General features: G+C 43.9%; 1 protein-coding gene across 4 annotated transcripts in view; it reads left to right on the forward strand.

Annotated features, from left to right (window-relative positions):
• kcnab2a (potassium voltage-gated channel subfamily A regulatory beta subunit 2a) overlaps positions 1-21,721 on the forward strand; it is a 306,240-nt gene that overhangs the window by 236,646 nt on the left and 47,873 nt on the right. For all 4 annotated transcript variants that reach the window (XM_041207162.1, XM_041207163.1, XM_041207161.1 and 1 more), the window contains one exon: positions 20,131-20,175. In XM_041207162.1, coding sequence (XP_041063096.1) covers positions 20,131-20,175 — 45 coding nt within the window. The remainder of the gene's footprint in view (positions 1-20,130; positions 20,176-21,721) is intronic.

Consider the following 21,721-nt stretch of genomic DNA (forward strand, 5'->3'; position numbering starts at 1 on the left):
GCTCTTTGGTGGCATAGCTAGTTAAAAAAAAAAGATGAGTCAGACTGACCAGGAAAGCCCAAGGTTTAGCATTGGCCCTGTGCTGTGTTCTGACCTCAGCAGTGGGGGATGCTGAAGTTGATTTCAATATCTTTCAGAAAAGCAGCCCATTCACTTAACTTGCTTATGTACTTTTGCAGCCTCCTTGCATCCTCCTCACAGCTAGTTTTCCCATGGAGCCCTGTATTGTCAGCAAACCTGGATACATTACATTTGGTTCCTTCATCCAAGTCATTGGTTTAGATTGCTGAGGTCCAAGCACTGATCATTGAAGTACCCCACTAGTTACCAACTGCTAACCAAAATTGACCTGTTTCCCTCTTTTCTGTCCATTAACCGATTCCAGTCCAGTATGTTAATATTTTACTCCAATCCCATGAACCCTAATGTTTAATAACCTCTTACATGGCAACATATCAAATACTTTTTGCAAATCCAAAAATACTACATCCACTGGTTCCCCTTTATCTACTCTGCTAGTTACAACCTCAAATAAAAGATTTGTCGAACATAATTTCCCTATAATAAATCTATGTTGATTCCACCCAATCATATTATGATTTTCTAAGTGGCTTGTTATCACATCCTTAATAACCCAGAAAAGAAAACAAATGAATGATCTGTTCTGGAGAATGGCTAACTTATGAAAGTAACTATTAATTAACTATATTATGCTCTATTTAAATTAATGCAATGGCTGGATAAGTTTGTGATCTCATTTCAATGCATCTGACTTCCATGTGGTCTTTACTGAGTTAACTCCTTAAAAATGGACTTGTAGTTATAAAGTGCTTTTGACCACCACAGGATTTCTCAAAGTGCTTTACAGCCAATGAAATACTTTTGAAGTGTTGTCACTGTTGTAATGTAGGTAGCAGCCAATTTGCACACAGCAAGAGCCCTCAAACACAATGTGATAATGACCAGATAAAATTGTTTTTGTGATGATGAATAAATATTGACCAGGACACTGGGTATGATTCCCCTGCTGTTCTTTGAAATAGTGCCATAGGATCTTTTATGTCCACCTGAGAGGGCAGAAGAGGCCTCGGTTTAACATCTCATCCAACCAACGGACCCTCAGACTGTGCAGCATGTTTTCAGTACTGTACTGTAGTGTCAGCCTTTTTTTCACTCTTGCTTTTAGGCGAGAGTGTTACCAACTGACATTCAGCTGGGGCAGCAGTAAGGACGATACAATTAATTATGTAATCACGGGTAGAGAGGTGCAAAAGTAACCAGGAACCCAGTTTTTGATCACTACCAATGTGTCCTGCCGAGGACAGGATCAGAGTTAGCTGTAACGCCATCCTTCATTCATGAAGGAGAGGTGGGGGTTGGTGGGTGGGGGCAATGTCATTTTAACTTCGATATAAAGTAACCTCGGTTCAATTAACTCTCTTTGACTAAAGAAGCTTTTCCTAATTTATTTGTCCTAAACTCATTTTATAATAATTTCTATTAATGCATGTTCTTTCGGCCTGCCTTTACCTAGGCTACAGCAGACAATTCGGTCAAGGAGACATTTCCAAGACCTGAGCTTCCTTACAAACCTCTACGTGAAGGCATAATTCCTTTTAATTGTGAAAACTGGTAGCACAGCAATCAATAATTTGGGTTATTTGCTGCAGTCTTGAGTACACCCTGTGTTCCAGGAAATTCTGATATTGACTCAGCCACTCAGCAATAATTTTCCTGTCTGTAAACTATTATAAACATCTGATTAATACCATGCATAAGGGGAACCTGTGCAGCCTTAAAGGAGTCATTGCAAATATATTAGGATTTGTTTAAAATATTTCTGGGCACCTTTTTAGAATCTGAAATTTAAAAAATAATATTGGACTTTGTACATTTGGTTGGTAAGGAGATGAATTCTGGTTGTCTGAGATCACAAACATCCTTCCTCTTAACGCTCCGAAAAAACAAGTGAAATGGAAGCAATTGGATTTTTTGACTTTTTGAATAGGTGGAATCATTAATGTGTGTGAACTAGACATCCTTTACAATATTACATACTGCAGTGATGGGTGTTAAGATTTTTAAGATTGCACTCCAATGGAGACTGCATAGAAAAATCCAGCCTATAATTGTGGTCTCCAACAGAGCACCTACAAACCACTACCTATCACGCATTGTTTATAGTTCCTCTGCTGGTAATAATTTTGTGCAACACCTTACCTTTAAAATCGGTCCAGATGCTGTGTTTCCAGCATTTTATGCTTTGAGCACCATAAAACAAATGTTTTATAAGTAATCAAAGACATTTCTAGGTCTACTATGGATGTACTTGTCTTTCTGTGTAGGATGACAGTATTTTGTGTTGTAGACATTGACATACCTCCTTAAACCCTCCTGAGGGTTGCTAATGTTCTATCACTGTACAGGAAAGGGGAGAGGGATAAACCAGATAACTATAGCCTGTTCAGCCTAACACCTGTTGTGGTAAAAGATAAGACCACTCAAGTCTGTGAGTTCCAGTAAGCAAGGTCTTTATTCAAGCACATGCTGGAGAGATCATCCTGGTTGCTTTCCCAAGGATCTCTCCCTGGCACAAAACCTGTGCACCATTTTATAGTCTTTGGTTCTCACAAAGCAAAACACTTTGTTACAACCCCCATCATCCATCACTGGCATTGGCTTAACGCATTCATCATCTAATCAAGAATGGGGGTACTTCATTCTGTAGATGTTCCCTGTTACCTCAACGGTTTCACCATTTGGCCTCAGCAGGAGTTTGTTTGGGTCTGGGGCTTAATGACTCCCTATCTGTTTCCTTATCTCCTTAGCACCTTGTTTACCCAAGCTGTGAAGGCCATTAGGTTTACGGCTTGTGATTCTTAGTTGGTTCCCACAGTATTGGCTATATTTCCCATCATGCATAGAAAGAGCTCTCATAACTACACTTGTCTACTTTTAAAGTTATTAATACATGTCCTAATATCAACTTTGATATCAAATTATTTCAATTATCCCACTTCAGTCCCACCTTTTTACTCCCCCTAATCAGGTACTCTCTGGCCCAGGAGGGAATCCCCAAGATCCTCGACCCACCAGAAACTCTAGGGATCCTACTAGAGTCTGATGAGCTTCGGGTCTGCTATCCTACTGTTCTCTTCGGCTTTGCCTAAGTCCTACTGGCCTAAACTAGGCCCAGGAAACATCATTTCATTAAATTGCAGAATCCTCATAAACGTTCCCAATTTTTATATTTCCTAGGAGGGGAGTTTCAGTTGCAGTTTATACTAAGGTACACCCTTTATTGGCCAGCATTACCATCTATACTGCTTGGGATACCATCAGCTTGATAACAGCAAATACAGAGACTAACTATTAATACTGCAACAGATGCAACGCTGCTGCCACCCTCCCTACTTCCTGCCAGTTATATTGCATTCTTGCCATCTTGGCCAGATTACTGGCTGAGTCCTCCAATCTCCTAGCCTTTCCTGTGGCCAGATTCATATGCACCTTTCTACTGCCTCAACCAGACTCCTTATACTTTTACTTCAGTTTTGTTTTACTTCCTCTGACTATGATCATCTTAAGATTCTCTTAAAGTCAGTTTCTCTATTGCCTTGATGCTTTAAAATTGTTTCCTTACTCTTTAGGCCTTATTAACCATTTCATGTCAAAGAGCGCCTCTGTCTCTAGATCTTTGCTTATCACCCCCTATATGGTTCCAATGTCTCAACTGATGGTCAGATTACCAAATTCAGTTCTCTTAAGTTTGTACATTGTGTCCTCTTTTCCCTAACTCAATTTCCTACTCTAAATCATTTCCTCATACTGTTTTACACATGGAATAGTTACCATCCTATCTTGTTCAGGTTGTCTGGAGAGACTTTACAGTCCAGTAAAGTAGTATTTTAAAACAGAAATCTCACATTTCTATTTGATTCCCTAACATGATTTGCTACTTTGTCTTCTTCCCCTTAAACAACATTTTATTTTCTCAAAAGTAACCCACTAGATTGTGTCTAACCTTTTTCATTTTAAAATTGTCCCAGATTCCAATAAAAGTATAATTGAGCTGCCTTCTTTAACTCTGCCAAAAATTGGATTTCTGCCAAACTTCATCAAGACTTCAGGCTTTTATTTATATTTTGGAAACAGACTTACAAGTATACAGATTAAAAGTCCCACATGTTTATCAACACACATTCTTTATTTTAGGTGGCATCATAGTTTTCAAAAATAACTTGCTAAAAGGTCTGATGTTCATTAGTTGGTGTGTTTATATCAGATCTTCTGGCCTGAATGAGTTGTCAATTTTCTTTAAAAAGGTAAAGTAAAGCCTCTAAACCATGACTATGCTGTGGCATTGAAAATCTACATATAAATTCTTAGATTCTTAAAGCTGCTAGCAATCTTGTTACGTTTGTATTTATCCCTAAGTAAAAGCACAAGGGTCCAGTCTGCTCGAGGCAGAATGGATTAATTCAGCAGCCTAAAACTGAAGCTGCTGGTGAAAAGAGTTAACTAGTCTGGAACCTGCTGCACCTTCTTTAAAAGATCTTCAAATCGTGATTTTTGGCCTGAAATCTCAACTTGAACCTTATAACAACATTGGTTTGTTTAATTATACTTTTCATTGCTCCAAATCGCAATCCACATTGTGAGGCCTTTAACTCAAAATGCTGAAATTACATACACAAATGACAATTTAGAGAAGAAAACACATTAAAGTTCACACACAAATTCTTCATTGCACATAAACACACACACATGAAAATATTAATATTTCCATTTATATAACACTTATCTTAAGTACTTAAAACTTTCATACTCTAAACAAAACTTCAAGCAGCAGAGGTGGGGGGCGGGGGGGTGTTGGGGGGCAGGGCGGAATAAAGGAATCTTTGAGACTCCCACCTACAGGGACAATCAAACCAACCAAAGCACATTTCTTTTGCCTGTGCCTGTCACTGCTTATTAACCCCCCTTGGGAGAACCCCACTAGGGGTACCCCTCTCTCTCTCTTTCTTTCCCCAGAACAAAAGCTTTAGTGACTTACATCAATTTAATTTTTTTTCACCTTCTAATGTTATTTGCCAAAAATTCAGCGGGGGACCCTTCAGGTCCCTACTCTAAATTTTTGTCTGCCATGGCTCATGTTATGTTTATAGTCTGACTACTATAATTGCTTTCTTACAAGGAGACAGATACCTCCCTGTTCTATGGTTCTCTTACTACACTGGACACTAGGAAACAGTTAATACCATTTTACCGTACCGGTTCTCTCAGAGCACTCTCTAGGAAAAAGCCTGTACTACCATTTTACCGCATAGTCATTGGTTAAGTAGCGCCACACTGTCGTTAGTTACTCCACTCACAGACCCATACTTTGGTTCGGATTCTCAAACCAGTCCACCAGCTTCCTGTCTCGAACGCAGACCACCCTACCTAATGGGCATTAAATGAACATACTCACCCATCCTCTGCTGTCAACGTTCGATCCGGTGCCAATGTCCAATATTGCAAGGATTCTGCCGACTATGGCAATTGTTGTGGTAAAAACAACCTCTCCGAATTTGTGAACTTTAAAGTAAGTAAAGGCTTTATTTAAGCATATGCTGGAGAGAGAGAACCACAGCCTGCTATGGTGCCTCTCTCCATGATACAGGCTTTGTAGCACATATTTATAATTCTTATCTTCCTAGCTTTCATTATAATGGTTCTCATTCATTTCTTAACTAACCATAGTATTCTATCAGTAGATGTTCCTGTTATCTCAACCCTGATTGAGTACGGCCTTCAGTTCCCCTTATCTCTTCCTTGTCCTGTTCAGCAAAGAATGTCTGTGAAAGCTGTTATTGTTACAACTGCTGGGCTAGCCACCTCTGGAACTATCCTTGGCCAAGGATCCCATGATGCCTACAGTATTGGCTAAATTTCCCAACATGCCTAGAAAGACCCTTTCATAACTACGTTTGTCTATTCTAAAGCTATTAATGCACATTTTAATATCAATCTGAATAAAATCAATTCATTTATTCCATTTCACACCCGTGATGAGGATATTACTGGAACTGTAAACTTGGTATGGATAGAAAATTGCCCGAGTGACAGGAAGCAACAGTGGACGAATGTTTTTCAGACTGAAAGGTGGTTTGCAGTGGTGTTCCCCAAGGATCAGTTTTGAGTCCATTATTCTTTGAAACTTTTATAAACCACCTAGGCTCTGGCGTTCAGAGCAGCATTATAAAGATTTAAGGTGATGTGAAACTTGGCAGAAAAGTACATCATGCTGAGGATAGTTATAGGTTTCAGGATGACATAGACAGAATGGTGAGATGGGCAGAAGCATGGTAAATGTGAAGGAAACAATTTGGGAGGACAGATTTGGCAATACCTTATACTATAAATGGCACGATTGCAGATGAGCAGAGAGAACTTGGTGTCCATGTACGCACCTTTAAAGATGGCAGGGCAAGTGGATAAGGTGGTTGTAAGGGTATATGGGTTACTTGAGTTTACTGGAGAATAGACTTTAAAAGCAAAGAGGTCATCCTAGAATTTAATAACTGGTTAACCTTCAGTTGGAGTGTTGTGGACAATTTGGGCATCACACCAGGAAAGATGTAAAGGCAATAGAAAGGGTACAAAGTAGACTGATCAGGATGTTACAAGGGATGAGGGATTTCAATTATGAGGAGAGATTGGAAAGGCTGGGGCTATTTTCCATGGAACAGAGCAGGTTAAGAGGTGACTAATAAAGATTTTCAAGAAGAAGAAAGGTTTTGATACGTTAATAGGGAAAGAATATGTCCTCTAACTAATCAACCAGGAACTAGAGATCGTAGATTCAAAATCACTGGAAAAAGACCTAGAGGGAAGACGAGGAGAAATTTTTTCACTGAGTTATCATGATCTAGAACGTTCTACCTGAATGGTTTGTGGAAGCTGATTCCATAAATAATTTTTAATAAAATAGGGCAGGTACGTAAGGATAGGAACTGTGGCATTATGGTCAAAACACGAAGATGTGGAACTAAGCTTGACTGCTCTTTCAAAGTGCCAGTACAGGCACGACGGGTTACAAAGCCTCCTTCTGTACTGTATGCTTCTATAATTCAATATACTGCTGTGAGGTGCTAAGCTTTCTACTGAGAATATAACAACTGCAGTTAGAGTCATACCTTGTTCAGAAAATAATGCATGGAATTTACCTTGGTTGTGCCTGCAGTATGGGCAGGGAATGTTTAGCAATTGGAACAATTTGTTTGGTCTTGATGTCTAAGATTCAGCAGGGTTGATAGGACAAAGGTCCCCCTTGCATCAGCTAGTAGTGCAATTGATGGCTGGTTCACTTTTAATAACTTGGACCTTCTCTTGGGTTGAAGTACTATTTCTCCTGAAAAGCAATTTGGGTGTGGGGCGGAACAGGTGGAATTGTATCGAGTGAACTTCCAACATTAATCTTTAAGCAAGAAATAAATAGCATAGAAGCACAATTAATAATTTATTCAAATCACACCAGAGGAAGTGCATGCTTATTCCACGTTCCTGCTTATATACTGAAGTCATGAATGCACCGTCTTAAATCCAGAAATTTCTGCAAGTTGGTATATTTCGAGAATCACAGACTTCAAGTTTGAAATTAGACTGCTTGCTAGGGATAAATATTACAGACAGCTTGCAGATTCAAAAGCACAAGAATCATCAAGCTGGAAAGTTATAAGCGTGATCTCAGCAAGATGGATCAAAAACAAAATAAGTTACTGGTTTGGTGGTTGTACTCAGAATTGTTTTTCACAATAGCACCTTGCATTTATTTAGCAGCTTTAGTGCAGTTAAAATCTCCAAGGTTGCTTCACAGGAATAAATTTGGCACTGAGTCACATAAGGAGATGTTAGGACTAGCTTGGTCAAACAGGCAGGTTTTTAAGAGCATCTTAAAGAAGAACCGAGAGGTCAGATAGGAAATTCCAAAGCTCTCAGCCTTGCAACTGTAGGCATGATGGCCAATGGTGGAGCGCTGTATAAACGAGGATGCTCAAAAGGCCGAATTGGAAAGACGCAGAGACCTCAGAGAGTAGTTGGGATTCAGAGATGAGAAGGAGTGAGGCTTTGGGTGGACTTGAAAGTGAGAATGAGAATTTTAAAATCAAGGTGTTGCCGGAACTTGCACTAATGCGGATCACCATGCACACATGATAGGCAACTGGAATTGGTGCAAGTTAGGGTATGGGGAACAGAATGTTGGATGTGCTAAAATTTAAGGTGGATGCAAGGCAAGAGGCTGACCTGGATGTTTAAAACAACACAAATGTTTAAAATGGTGGTTTCTAAATGTTTACTGGACTCTACATGTTTTAGTTTGAAGAGAATCATTCATGTGTCTGTTGACATGTGTGTGTGATACTTGCATTGTTATATGGCCTTTCCATGCTAGTTGTTGTGTGTGCAGTCCCTATTACGTAGAAAAAAATTTATATTTTAAGCCATTTGCAGTATTTCTTTTAATTTTATGTGAGAATTGTGTTAGAGCAGTATTTTATGCTCATTAAAGAGAATGAAAATGTGCTCAATCTACTATCTGTTAGGATCCAATGTAAGGTGAGTTTGTCCAGACACAATCTAGCTCCTAATGAGCATGGGCGCTCAGCACAAAGCTATGCTTAATTTGATGCTGCCAGAGAAGCCAAAGGATTATTTGGTGTGGAGAATGAAAAAAATAATAAACTGGTGCAGTAGGAGAGACTCTTCAGAAGTGGTTGAGGCATAACTGTTGGGACAAAGTAGAGCTTTACTGTGTATCTAATTGTGCTGATGCTAACATGAGTGCCTGAAATGGAATATGTTCCCATTCTCTAGCACTGCGCTGTCTCTGTGTTAATGTGTTCAAAATTCACCTTAAAAGTTATTTTATATATAAATGCAGCAAAATGGTAAGATTCATATCCTGGAAATTTTTCATTTTATACATTTTTATTGAGTAAGGGTGTTTAACCTTGACAGAGTGAGCAAAGTTAAACACCTGCCTTATATAACAGCTGAAAACAATTGATTAATAAATTGTCTTTAAAAACCAAATTGTTCTCTCCGTACATAGTGCCCGTGCAAAACCTAATCCCAGGTTCACTCCCTGGTCTGCACTGAGCTGGTGTATGAGTCAATGGGCAGAATCGTCCCAGGTTTGCACCAAGTGCGGTAGCGGGCAGGAAGAAGAACATTTTACCCACCGGCCACAATGGCGGCTTTTCATGCCTTATCATCTCAATCCCACCTCATTAATCATGCATTCCCGGGAAACACACCATTTTGCTGGCGTGTGGCCTCCGATTCACCCGTCATGCCATCACCTTGCCGCATCCTCACGCTGGGCACCATATTTAAAGTGCAGCTGATGCATACCTCTCAGTGCTTCTATCCAGGACTGCTGCCATAGTTGGCTCCAACAGTGTCAATGCAGGGCAGCACAATCTCACTCCAGCTCCCCTTTCTCCCTAAGGAGCTGGCCAGGAGCCCTCAGGGCACCGATAGGGAGGAGGATCAGCAGGTGTACACCCCAGAGCAATCCACCCAGGTGACTCCGAGAGTGTCAGGCCCATCTGAATCCCGTCTTCCTGTGACCTCAGCAAATCCAGCTCACAGGTCAAGGAGAGTGCCACTGCCACGCAACAGGACCCCGAAAGCAGACTGGGGCCCTCCAGGTCTCAGCCTTCCAGATGATGTCTGTCAAAGTCATCACAGACAGGGTGTAGCAGTCAGCAGGCTGCTTCCACCTCCGCTGTGGATGTCGGGGAAACACCATGATGTAATGGCAGGGTTAAGAAGGTTAAGAAGAAGATGTAGTTGCACAGCCTGGGTACAGGTGTTAATGTTCATTTTGTTCATAAACTTCCAATAATGTCTCCTTGCCTACGGCTTCTTGTTTTGATGAGCAGTGTTCGTGTCACTCAGATGTGAAACCTTAGTCCCTGCAGAAGATAAAGGCACGTGTCTCAGGCCAGGGGCTCTTCCCTGTGCTTTGTGCAATATTCCCATGGGACCTTATCAAAAGCCTTGCTGAAGCCCAAGGAGACTACATCAAATGCATTACCCTCATCTACATACCTGGTCACTTCTTCGAAAATTCAAACAATTGGTCAGACATGACCTCCACTTAACAAAACCATGCTGACTGTCTTTGATTAATCCCTGCCTCTCCATGTGTAGATTAACTTTGTCCCTCAGAATTGCTTCCAGTAGTTTCCCCACCACTGAGGTTAGACTGACTGGCCATCCCTTCCTCCCCTCTTGAATAATGGTACCACATTGGCTGTCCTCCAGTCCTCTGGCACCTCTCCTGTGGCCAGAGAGGTATTGAAAATTATTGCCAGCGCCCCTGCTATCTCCTCCCTTGCCTCATTCAACAGCCTGGGATACATTTCATCCAGGCCTGGAGATTTATCTACTTTTAAGCCTGCCAGACCATTTAGAACCTCCCCCCTTTCTATGCTAATTTCTTTAATTATATCACATTTCTTCTGCCTGATTTCCATACCCATGTCAACTCCCTTGTGAACATCGACACAAAGTATTCATTAAAAACCCCACCTACGTCTTCTGGCCCCACACACAAATTACTTCTATGGTCCTTAATGGGCCCTACTCTTTCCCTCTTACTCTTAATGTACCTGTAAAATAACTTTGGATTTTCCTTTATTTTACCTGCCAATGTATTTTCATGCCCCCTTTTTGCTCTCCTAATTTCCTTTTTAAGTTCCCCCCTACACATTCTACACTCCTCTAGGGCTTCTGCTGTTTTGAGCCTTTGGTATCTGCCATAAGCCTCCCTTTTTCTCTTTATCCAATCCTGTATATCCCTCGACATCCAGGGTTCCCTGGATTTGTTGGTCCCACCCTTTATCTTTACTGGAATATATTGGCCCTGTACACCCCCTATTTCCTTCTTGAATGAATCCCACTGCTCTGACATAGATTTACCTAAAAGTAGCTGCTCCCATATCTGATCTTATTAAAATCGGCCTTCCCCCTATTTAGAACTCTGATTTCTGGCCCATCCTTGTTCTTTTCCAAAGCAACCTTGAATCTAACGGAGTTATGATCACTATCTGCAAAATGCTCCCCCACCGATATCTCCACCACTTGCCCGGCTTCATTCCCTAAAATTAAGTCCAGGACCTTCTACGTACTGGCTTAAAAAGCTTGCCTGGATGCGTTTTATGAATTCTGCTCCCTCTAAACCTATCACACTATGACTAACCCTGTTAATGTTGGGGCAGTTGAAATCCCCCACTATTACTACCCTATTATTTTTACACTTCTCTGAAATTTGCCTACATATCTGCTCTTCAATTTCTCTCTGACTGTTTGGGTGCCTATTGTACACACCCAGCAATGTGATTGCTCCTTTTTTGTTTTTATGTTCTACCCATATGGCTTCGTTTGAGGAGCCTTCTAAGATGTCATCCCTCATTACTGCTGTAATTGATTCCTTGATCAATATTACGATACCCCCTCCTCTTTTACCTCCTTCCTTGTCTCACCTGAAGACCCTATATCCTGGAATATTGAGCTGCCAATCTTGCCCCTCTCTCAACCATGTCTCTGTGACAGCAATGACATCATACTTCCATGTGTTAATTTGTGCCCTCAACTCATCTGCCTTACTCATCAGACTCCTTGCATTAAAATAAATACCATCCAACCTTGCCAAACTCCCTTGTTCCTTAACTGGCCTATAATTTCAATGCCTTCCAGAATCACTTGCTCTCTCTTCTAATTTTGGCTGTGCATCTCCCCCTGCTGAACCTCCTCTCAGGATCCCATCCCCCCTGCCAAGTTCGTTTAAACCCTCCCCAACAGCACGAGCAAACCTTCCCACAAGGATGTTGGTCGTATTCCGGTTCAGGTTTAACCTGTCCGCTTTGTACAGGTCCCACCACCTTCAGAAACAGTCCCAATGTCCCAGAAATCTAAAGCCCTCCCTCCTGCACCATCTCTCTAGCCACGCATTCATCTGAACTAACCTCCTATTTCTATACGCACTAACGCATGGCACCGGAAATAATCCAGAGATTTAACCTGCTTCCTAGCTCCCTAAATTCTGCTTGCAGGACCTCATCCCTCTTTCTACCTATGTCATTGGTACCAATATGTGCCATGATCTCTGTCTGTTTGCCCTCCCCCTTTAGAATGCCCTGCAGCCATTCAGTGACATGCTTGACCCTGACACCAGGGAGGCAACATACCATCCTGGAGTCAGGCCTATGGCCGCAAAAATGCCTTTCTGTTCCCCTTACTATCGAGTTTCCTACCACTATCGCTCTTCCCCTCTTTTTCCTCCTCCAGTGTGCAGCTGAACCACTTACAGTGCCATGAGCATGGCTGCACTCCCCAGAGGAACCATCACTCTCACCATTTTCCAACACAGAAAAACGGTTCTCAAGTGAGATGCACCCTGGGGATTTCCTGACTACCTGCCTAACACCTTTCTTCTGACTGGTCATCCATTCCCTCCCTGTTTGCACTTCCGTAAGCTGTGGGGTGACCACATTTAAAAACGTGCTATCCATGAAACTCTCAGCCTCACGGATACACCTTAGTGTCTCCAGCTGCCGCTCAAGCTCCGAAACTCAGAGCTCAAGTAGCTGCAGCTGGTGGCACTTCCTGCCCACGTGGTCGGTCAGAACGCAAGGAGAGCCTAGGACTTCCCACATGTTGCAGGCGGTACATAACATGGGACTGAGCTGCCCTGCCTCTTTAAGTTAAATACAGTTAAAAAAAATTAAATTATTTATGTACTCTAAATAAAAACTAAAGCTCTTACCTTTCCTTAGCTTAATCTATTTTAAACTGGAGAAAGACTGGAGAAAAACACTTACCCACTGCTCACCAATTAGCTCTCACCTTTGTGCTGACGTCACTTTTTGAAGCCTCCCTGCACTCACGCTGGTTCTGATCTCTCTGTCGAGCTCTTGCGCTGTCTTGTGATGTCACTGTTGTTATTTTCAACAAAAACTGACTGAAGGACACTCTTCCCAGATTTCTTCACCGTGATGCTGACTGCAGGACACTCTTTCCAGACTGCTTCACCGTGATGCTGACTGCAGGACACTCTTCCCAGACTGCTTCACCGCGATGCTGACTGCAGGACACTCCTCCCAGACTGCTTCACCGTGATGCTGACTGCAGGACACTCTTCCCAGGAGTGGAACTGACAGGAGTCAAATATTCATATAAGCTATGTGAGGATCTATGGAGTGTCCCTACTGCATGTCATCATTGTCCTTCTGGAATGTAGAGACTATGGGCATCCGCTGCGTCTCTATGACAGGATCCTTTTCACAGATGGTATGTGCGCTGCCATCTGCCAGGCAGGAGTCAAATGTTCACAGGTGGAATGTGAGGATCTATGGTATCTCCTCACTGCATGTTGTCATCAGCCTCCATGAATCTCGCAGCTATGAGGGCCTCCCAAGCTTGCCTCAGCTGGCCAGTGCGATAACCTCATCACTGTCATCCTCACCTTCGAGGACCTCCTCACCATCATCCCCATTGACATTCTCCTCATTGAAGGAGACGTGCAGCTCCTCCATCTCTTCCTCAGCCTGCTCCTCTCCCCATTGCAGCGCCAGGTTGTGAAGGGTGCAGCAGGCAGCAACAATGCGTGACACCCTCTGTGGACTGTATTGCAGGGCTCCACCAGACCGGTCCAGGCACCAGAACCTCATTTTCAACATTCCAATGGTTTGCTTCACCAAGGTGCTAGTTGCAGCATGAACCTTGTTGTACCTTCTCTCTTCTGCGCTCTGAGGACACCATACGGGTGTTATCAGCCACTGTGTCCTCTGCGGGTAGTCTTTGTCCCCAAGGAGCCAACCCTGCAGCCTCTGTGGACCCTGGAAGATTTCAGGGATCTGAGACATACTGAGAATCTAGGAGTCTTGGACACTACCTGGGAACCGTGGGCAGACCCGCAGGAGGCATTGGTGGTGGTCCCATACCAGCTGAACATTCAGCGAATGGAAGCCCTTGCGGTTGATGTAGTTGACTACTTGTTGCCAATGAAGTCTGAGCACAGTCGATGGCACTCTGCACTCCTGGGAAACCTGAGATCTGGACAAATCCCAGCACTCTTGCTTCCTGGCTTCCCTGATCTCAGGCGAAATGCACAAAGTTGTGTGTTTTTGCTAAGATGATGTCCGTGCCTTATGGATGCATTTGTGCATTGCCACGGATATCTGAGCGCCACGTGTGCAGGTAATGGCACCCTGCACCTGTGGAAAACCTGAGATCTGGGCAAATCCCAGAGCTCTTGCATCCTTGATTTCCCAGGCAAAATGCACAAAGTTATCTGCCTTCACAAAGATGGTGGCTGTGACCTCATGGATGCATTTGTGCATGGAGGCTTGCAATATCCCACAGAGGTCACATGAGGAGCCGTGAAAGGAGCCACTGGCTTAAAAATTGAGCGCCGTGGTCACTGGCAGTGGATGCGCGCTATGTCCCCATGGCGCCAAATCCTGCAGCAGGTGGCAGATGTGACTGACCAGTTCCCTAGACACGCGCCATCTTCGGCCACACTGGTTCTTGGTCATCTGCAGGAATGACAAGCGCCGTCTACAGATCCTGGGTTTAGCTAGGCGCTGACCAGCGGCGTGCGCAGGAGCCCCAGCCTCTCCTTCCTGAGGGTTCTGCTCCTTCCTCTCACCAGCCAGGCACCTCTGCTGCTCTCTTCTCCGTCGTCTCTGCTCTCTGTAAGCCATGAGACATACAGCTAGGTCACCAGGCTTCATGCTTCTGATGTTGTACCCCTGTAGGATGAAAGAGAGAGATGCGTGGGTTAACTTCGGTGTACTAAGAACCTCTCTTGGTTAAGCCTGAAGGCCCCTTAACACATCCCAGAGAGTGCTGGCCACCACTTGGATGACTAGAGCATAGTGTGCTGCGTGGCTGTCTGAAACTCACCCACCTCTGCTCCAATCCACCTGATCGATTGGCGGCAGCTTTGCCCACTGGACTGCATGCTGTGTTCTCAGCTCAGGCGCAGGCATTGTCTTAACCTGCACTACCAGGCTGCACTGTTAGCTTGAACCATGGGGGAGACTGATTCAAACCTGAATGATGACATTGCAAGGGTTTGTGAGCACCTCCATCAGTGACTGCTCCATGGCTTTTGCAAAGAGATTGTACAACATGCCCAGTCATCCAGTTGTTCTGCAGCTCACTAAAATGTTAATTAGTTTGCAGTCTATGCCCAAGGGGTTAAACGCTCTGGACCATTTGGTTGCACTTTCAGGTTTCTGCGTTAGTTGAGTGGGCAGATAAGCTAGAGGCCCGACTCCAAGCATGCTAATGTGGCTGCGTCTGAACTGTCTCAGCTGCGAAGAAATGGTCATTTTATGCAAAGTTTCCCTGATGCGTGGCCACTCCCCTCCCCCCGGCACATGCTCATGCACTAGCCAAGCTGTACAGATACAACACTAGTTATCTGCGTGGAGCCTTTCTTGCGCCTTGCGCAGAGGAGGTTATCGGGATGGTTTTGCACGGGCCAGGCATCGGGGTGGTCCTCTCAGCTTACGCTGATGACGTGCTCCTCATGTTCACAGACCCAGCTGACCTGCGGAGGATACACGAGTGCCAGGTGGTTTACTCTGCCATGTCCTCTGCCAGGATAAACTGGGACAAGTGTTCTGAACTTCTAGTCAGTCAGTGGTAAATTGATCCCCTACTCAAGGAGCTCAGGCCTTTCACCTGGAGCAGGACTAGTCTCCTCTACCTGGGGGTCCACCTCTGACCTGCAGAGGAATCATCGCCGGCAAACTGGCAGGATCTGGAGGCCAAAGTCACCACTCACCTGCGGTGCTGGACAGGACTGCTCCGAGTGCTGTCCTACCGGGGTCGAGTGTTGGTCATAAACCAGCTGATTGCTGACATGTTGTGATACTGGCTGGTCACTTTGACACCTCACCCAGAGTTTGTCACAAAAATCCAGAGAATGCTCATCGATTTCTTCTGGGACAAAAGGCTGCACTGGGTCGCTGCTGTGGTCTTGAGCCTCCTGCTTAGAGATGGCGGTCAGGCACTGGTGTGCCTATGCACCCAGATGGCAACTTTCTGCCTTCAGACCCTGCAGCGGTACCTTTATGTAGAGCCTCCTCCGAGATGAAGTGCCCTTGAAACGTATTTTTTCTGCCAGGTACATGGCCTGAATTATGAATGCAGCTCCTGTGTGGAGACCTGAGGGGCCTTCTGGGCCCCTTGCATGTGTTGCCCATCTATTACCAGGACTGATCAAAGTCTGGAACATGTTTGCCTTGTGACACAGCCTTCCACCGTCACGAACAGTGGCTATTGTCAGAGAGCCGCTGCTCAGGAATCCGCACCTCTGCCACTTTCAGTGGCTGCCGGAGTGACCAGGATTGTGGACGTGCTGGGTGGTGGAGGAGTGGGCAGGATGATTCCATGGCCGTTGGCATGTCATGCGTCGGTGGGTGTCCGGCTTGCAGCCAATGCCATCCATGACCTTAGGACTGTCGTGCTCGGCCCCGACGTCATTCTGGGGCTCAAAGTGGCACAGGTGTGCGGTGGCCTTCCGTCTGAACGTACCCCTGTTCAGATGAAATTCCACATTGGCCCCAAATCCCAAACCCTCCCTCGAGAGCCAGAGCCCCGCAACCTGAGTCACCTCGCAGAAATGTACTCTGTGCCCTTTAGCACAGCATGGAGGGGTTTCCTGTATGGGCTGCTGCTGCACACCCTTCACTTCTTTGTCCTCGCCCGCCGCCCGGACACGCCCTGGCGTGCCTTGTTGCTGTCCGGTGGCAGAGGTCCCCAGTGGAGGGTCCTCTACAAAGGTGCCCTCCTCCTTTTCATCAGGGACCTGGGGTGGAGGGTGTTGCACGCAGCAGTCCCATACAAACATAGGATGTGTCGATTCATGGACCCCCCAAGACGCCTGTATTTTTTTGTGGACTTATGGAGTCCAGGAACAATGCCTATGAAGGCTGCACTCCCTTTTTAGTTAATTCGAAAACCTTTTACTGTTGTTTTGTTTGTACTTCAGTCATGCTCCTGACCTACAGGCACCCGATGCAGAGAGGGGCGGGGAGAGAGGAGGACCTCCTCGTGAACCTGCTCCGGGGTCTGGCCAAGTTGGCAATCAATGGGTCCAGGCAGTCGGCGATCGAGAGGGTTGTCCGGCCCAACTGTCTGCCCCTCTTCCGTGTCTGCGTTCGCAACTGGGTGTCCCTGGAGAGAGAGCATGTGGTGTCTACAGGCACCATCGAGGCCTTCTGTGCTCAGTGGACACCACGGGGATTGAGGTGTTTTAGTGATCCCTTTAATCACATTTTAATTTAATGTTCATAAGTTTCCTTTAAATTTTGTCTTTGTCTTTGCAGTTTCCCTTTAAGGGGCTGCCTTTTACTTTATCCCTGATTTTGTTGATTTAGCTTATTTGTTTGTGACCTAAAGAGTTACAACTCCGGCACGTACCCAGTAATTTGGAAAATTGCCCAGGCATGTCCTGTACACAAAAAGCAGGACAAACCTGACCCGGCCAATTACTGCCCATCAGTCTACACTCCATCATCAGTAAAGTGATGGAAGGGGTCACCAATCGTGCTATCAAGCGGCACTTGCTTTGCAATAACCTGCTCGCTGACACTCAGCTTGGGTTCAATGAGGATCATTCAACTTCTGACCTCTTTACAGCCTTGGTTCAGGTATGGACAAAAGAGCTGAACTCCAGGGTTGAGTTGAGAGTGACTGCCCTTGACATCAAGGCAGCATTTGACTGAGTGTGGCATCAAGGAGCCCTAACAAAACTGGAGTCGATGGGAATTGGAGAAAATTCTTTGCTGGTTGGAGTCACACCGAGCACAAAGGTAGATTGTTGTGGTTGTTGGGGGTCAATTATCTCAGTTTCAGGACATCACTGCCGAAGCACCTCAGGGTAATGTCCTAGGCCCAACCATCTTCAGCTGCTTCTTCAATGACCTCCCTTCCATCATAAAGTCAGAAGTGTGGATGTTCATTGATGATAGCACCATTTACGACTCCTCAGATACTAAAGCAGTTCATTTCCAAATGCAGCAAGACCTAGACATATCCAGGCTCAGGCTGACAAGTGGCAAGCACCATTTGCGCCACATAAGTGACAGCCAATGACCATCTCCAACAAGAGAGAATCTAACTATTGCCCCTTGACATTCAGTAACATTACCATCACTGAATCTGCCACTTTCAACATCTTGGGGGTTACCATTGACCAGAAACTGAACTGGACTAGCCATATAAATACTGTGACCACAAGAGCAGGTCCGAGGCTAGGAATCCTGCAGCAAGTAACTCACCTCCTGACACCCTAAACCCTGTCCACCATCTGCAAGGCACAACTCAGCTGTGTAATCGAATATTCTTCAGTTGCCTGGAATGTGTAGCTCCAACAGTACTTAAGAACTTGACACCATCCAGAACAAAGCAGCCCACTTGATTGGCACCCCTTCCACAAATATTCACTTCTTCCACCACTGTCGAACAGTGGCAGCAGTATGTACCATTTACAAGATGTACTGCAGAAACTCACTAAGGCTCCTTAGGCAGCACCTTACAAACCCACGACTGCTACCATCTAGAAGGACAAGGGCAGCAGATACATGGAAACACCACTGCCTGGAAGTTCCCCGCCAAGCCGCTTATCATCCTGACTTGGAAATATATCGCTGTCCCTTCACTATCACTGGGTCAAAGTCCTGGAACTCCCTCCCTAACAGCTTTGTGGGTGTACCTACACCACATGGATTGCAGCAGTTTAAGAAGGCAGCTCACCCCACCACTTCTGATGGGCAATAAATGCTGGCCGAGCATCACATCCTGTAAATGAATTTTAAAAATTACCATCAACCACAGTGCAGTCCTTGCTCCTCCTCCTCCTCCTCCTCCTCTTCCTCCCCCCCCCACCCAAACCCCAACTTGCCTCAGCTGTAGGTCAGCCCTTGCCCTGACACTACCGCACTGTCAGCTGGCCAGGAAAATATAACTTGCCTGTACCCTTGCCTGAATGCGCAGCACCTCAATCTTGAAATCCAACAGGCGACCCTCAGGAGCAACATTAGTGTGCACTCACCTCCGAGTTCCCCTCGAGCTGCAGCTCGCCAGGTGCATGCCTTACAAAAGTTGTTATGAAACATGTCGGCATGCAAACACACCAACATGCTTGGATGATCCAGCATAGGGGGATGATTCCAGCGAGCTGTATTACAGTGAAGTTCCTGATGTGCGGCCTACCGTTGACAGCTGGAGCGGGCGATTGCAAATTGGTTTCAGACGGCATGAAAGCGATCCCACATATTGTCTGCTAATGCCAACGCCAGACGGAAAATTCCGTCCATTGTCTTTGACAGTGGAACAGTGTAAATGAGAAAAGCTTGGGAGAAAATTTTGAGGGAAGTTGATTTTTTTTTCTCCAGTCCTCAAACAGAGTTATATTCTGTTAATTACAGTTTGCTAACTTATTTAAAGTTATACTAGGTAACATAGGTGGTGTGTTGTATACTTGAAGATTTAAGTAAAGAATTCCTGCTTTGTACTTCATATAATTCATCTTAAATACCTTTAGATTAAATAAACTTATTATGATTAAGGAGAATAAGAGATAGAAGTGAAGATGGAAAGAAGGTAAGAGTTAATGGAAATACTGATGGGGAAAAATTGGAAGAAGAAGGGTAAAAAAGGAAAAGCTTGGCCCACTAAATAGATTGTTAAAACAAGGCTGTCTGCCACATGGTGTAAAGAGTGCTAATATTGTTTGTTATATTCCAGACAACCAATCTTTACACACTTTTATTGGTGTTTATTTACCAAGTTGTACATTACAAGCATGCACCTCCCAACCCAAAAACCACAGTTTCATTCTAGGTCTATTCAAAGGGACGCAAGTGAATTCCAGTTAATGTCCACTACCTGCATCCCATTAAACACAATTAACATACATTTAACCTTGTCAAGCAGAATATTGTCTGATCATAAGTAAAGGAAGGTAGTATGATCTTATGTACTATACATGAGACACAAGCTGGTTTCAACTGTTAATGTAAAATGTGTTTAACCTCGCTATTTTTTTCTTTTCCCCAGGGCAGAAATTGTATTGGGAAGCATCATCAAGAAGAAAGGATGGAGGTAATTTTCATTTGTTAGTTTGAAGTTCTGAGAGTACACTGAAATGTACCTAAGAATACTAGTATGAAATTACCTTGTCAATCACTGGTTAAGACTTCATGAACTAATATATTTTTAGCATAAATGTCATATGATTAAAAATATCTATTGACAGTTCAAATTGGAACAGGGTGAGATAAGGTGAGCAATAATTACCTCAGTATGGGTATGCATGTACACCCCCATTTATTGTTTGTAATTGGAGAACAAATGTATCATCAATGCTTTTACAAAGTTAAATGACCTTCAAATACAAAATCTGTTTCTAAACATATTTGAGATTGTAATCCACCATGTTGTATTGAATGTGTGTTCTATTTGAAAGACTTCAACCTTTTATTTCCTCTTGTAGAGAGTATGCCAACAATGTTCCCATTCAGTAGTATAAAGGGAATAGCCCATCTCCTTTGACAGATCAACATTACCTTTCAGCCTTTTCACCATATGCTGCAAATTCTTCTCCTTGAGGAAACTTGCCCTGTGATCTCTTGAACTTCATTGGTGTCTCTGATGAGGGCCACATAATTTACGGATGTACTCCAGAGTTATCCAGAGCAGTCACTCCATGATATTTTTTTTCACCTTGCGCTACTGCTTCCCTCCACATATTCCCTGCATCTTTATCAACCTGCCACAGCATCTTTTTTTAAACTCTCAGTCTGTTACCTTTTCACTCAAGGGTTTTGCAGTGACCCCATTCAGATATTCCTGTTGCTACCTTTTGGTTAATACTGCAGTGCTACAACCTCCTTTTAATGACAGTTTGAAAAACTTATGCTGCTTTGTGAATGATTTCAAAACATGAAAGCTATAAAGTGGTGCATGAATTGTATCATTTTGTAAATATTGTATTTCAACAAATATTTTTAAAAGATACAGCATGTAAATGCCTAAACAGTGAGTTTTGTTGAATACTGCTATGTTGTTTTGTGACTTGCACTTCACATGGTGGATTTCTAGCCATACAGAGCAGATGCCGCCCACAGACCAGGCATTTTCCTGAAAGAACCAGGTAAATAAGAAAAGGAATCACCTTGCTCTGGCCTGTTGCACCTCCCTGTAGCTGGTTACATTGGCAAAGGCCTTGAAACACAATGGCTCACCACATCTCAGCCAAGCCACATGCAGGAAGCTACAAAGCTGAAGTGAAAAACGTGACTTAAAAGAATAAAGATTATAGTCAGAACTATTTGTGACAAACAACTAATATGCTTCCAATAACTTCCTCTGCATTATTTTAGCAGGTTAATGTCTGAGCTAAAATAGCAGAGAGGAGTTTGATATTTTAAGCACTTGTATGAGACCAGGACCAATAAGAACCTCTACTCTCTGAAGGAGACCGTTGATGTATTTATGTTTACACAATTAAACTCAAACATTGTCTTTTTTTGTTTTGGATTTCCAGCATCCGCAGTTTTTTTGTTTTTATCAAACATTGTCTGATATGTTTTGGAGGTGAATTAAACAGTACTTCATTCTCATTGTCTTAACTTATTAGTCATGCAGT

This window comes from Carcharodon carcharias, chromosome 15 (assembly GCF_017639515.1).
Source record: "Carcharodon carcharias isolate sCarCar2 chromosome 15, sCarCar2.pri, whole genome shotgun sequence".
In the NCBI taxonomy this organism is placed as follows: Eukaryota; Metazoa; Chordata; class Chondrichthyes; order Lamniformes; family Lamnidae; genus Carcharodon; species Carcharodon carcharias.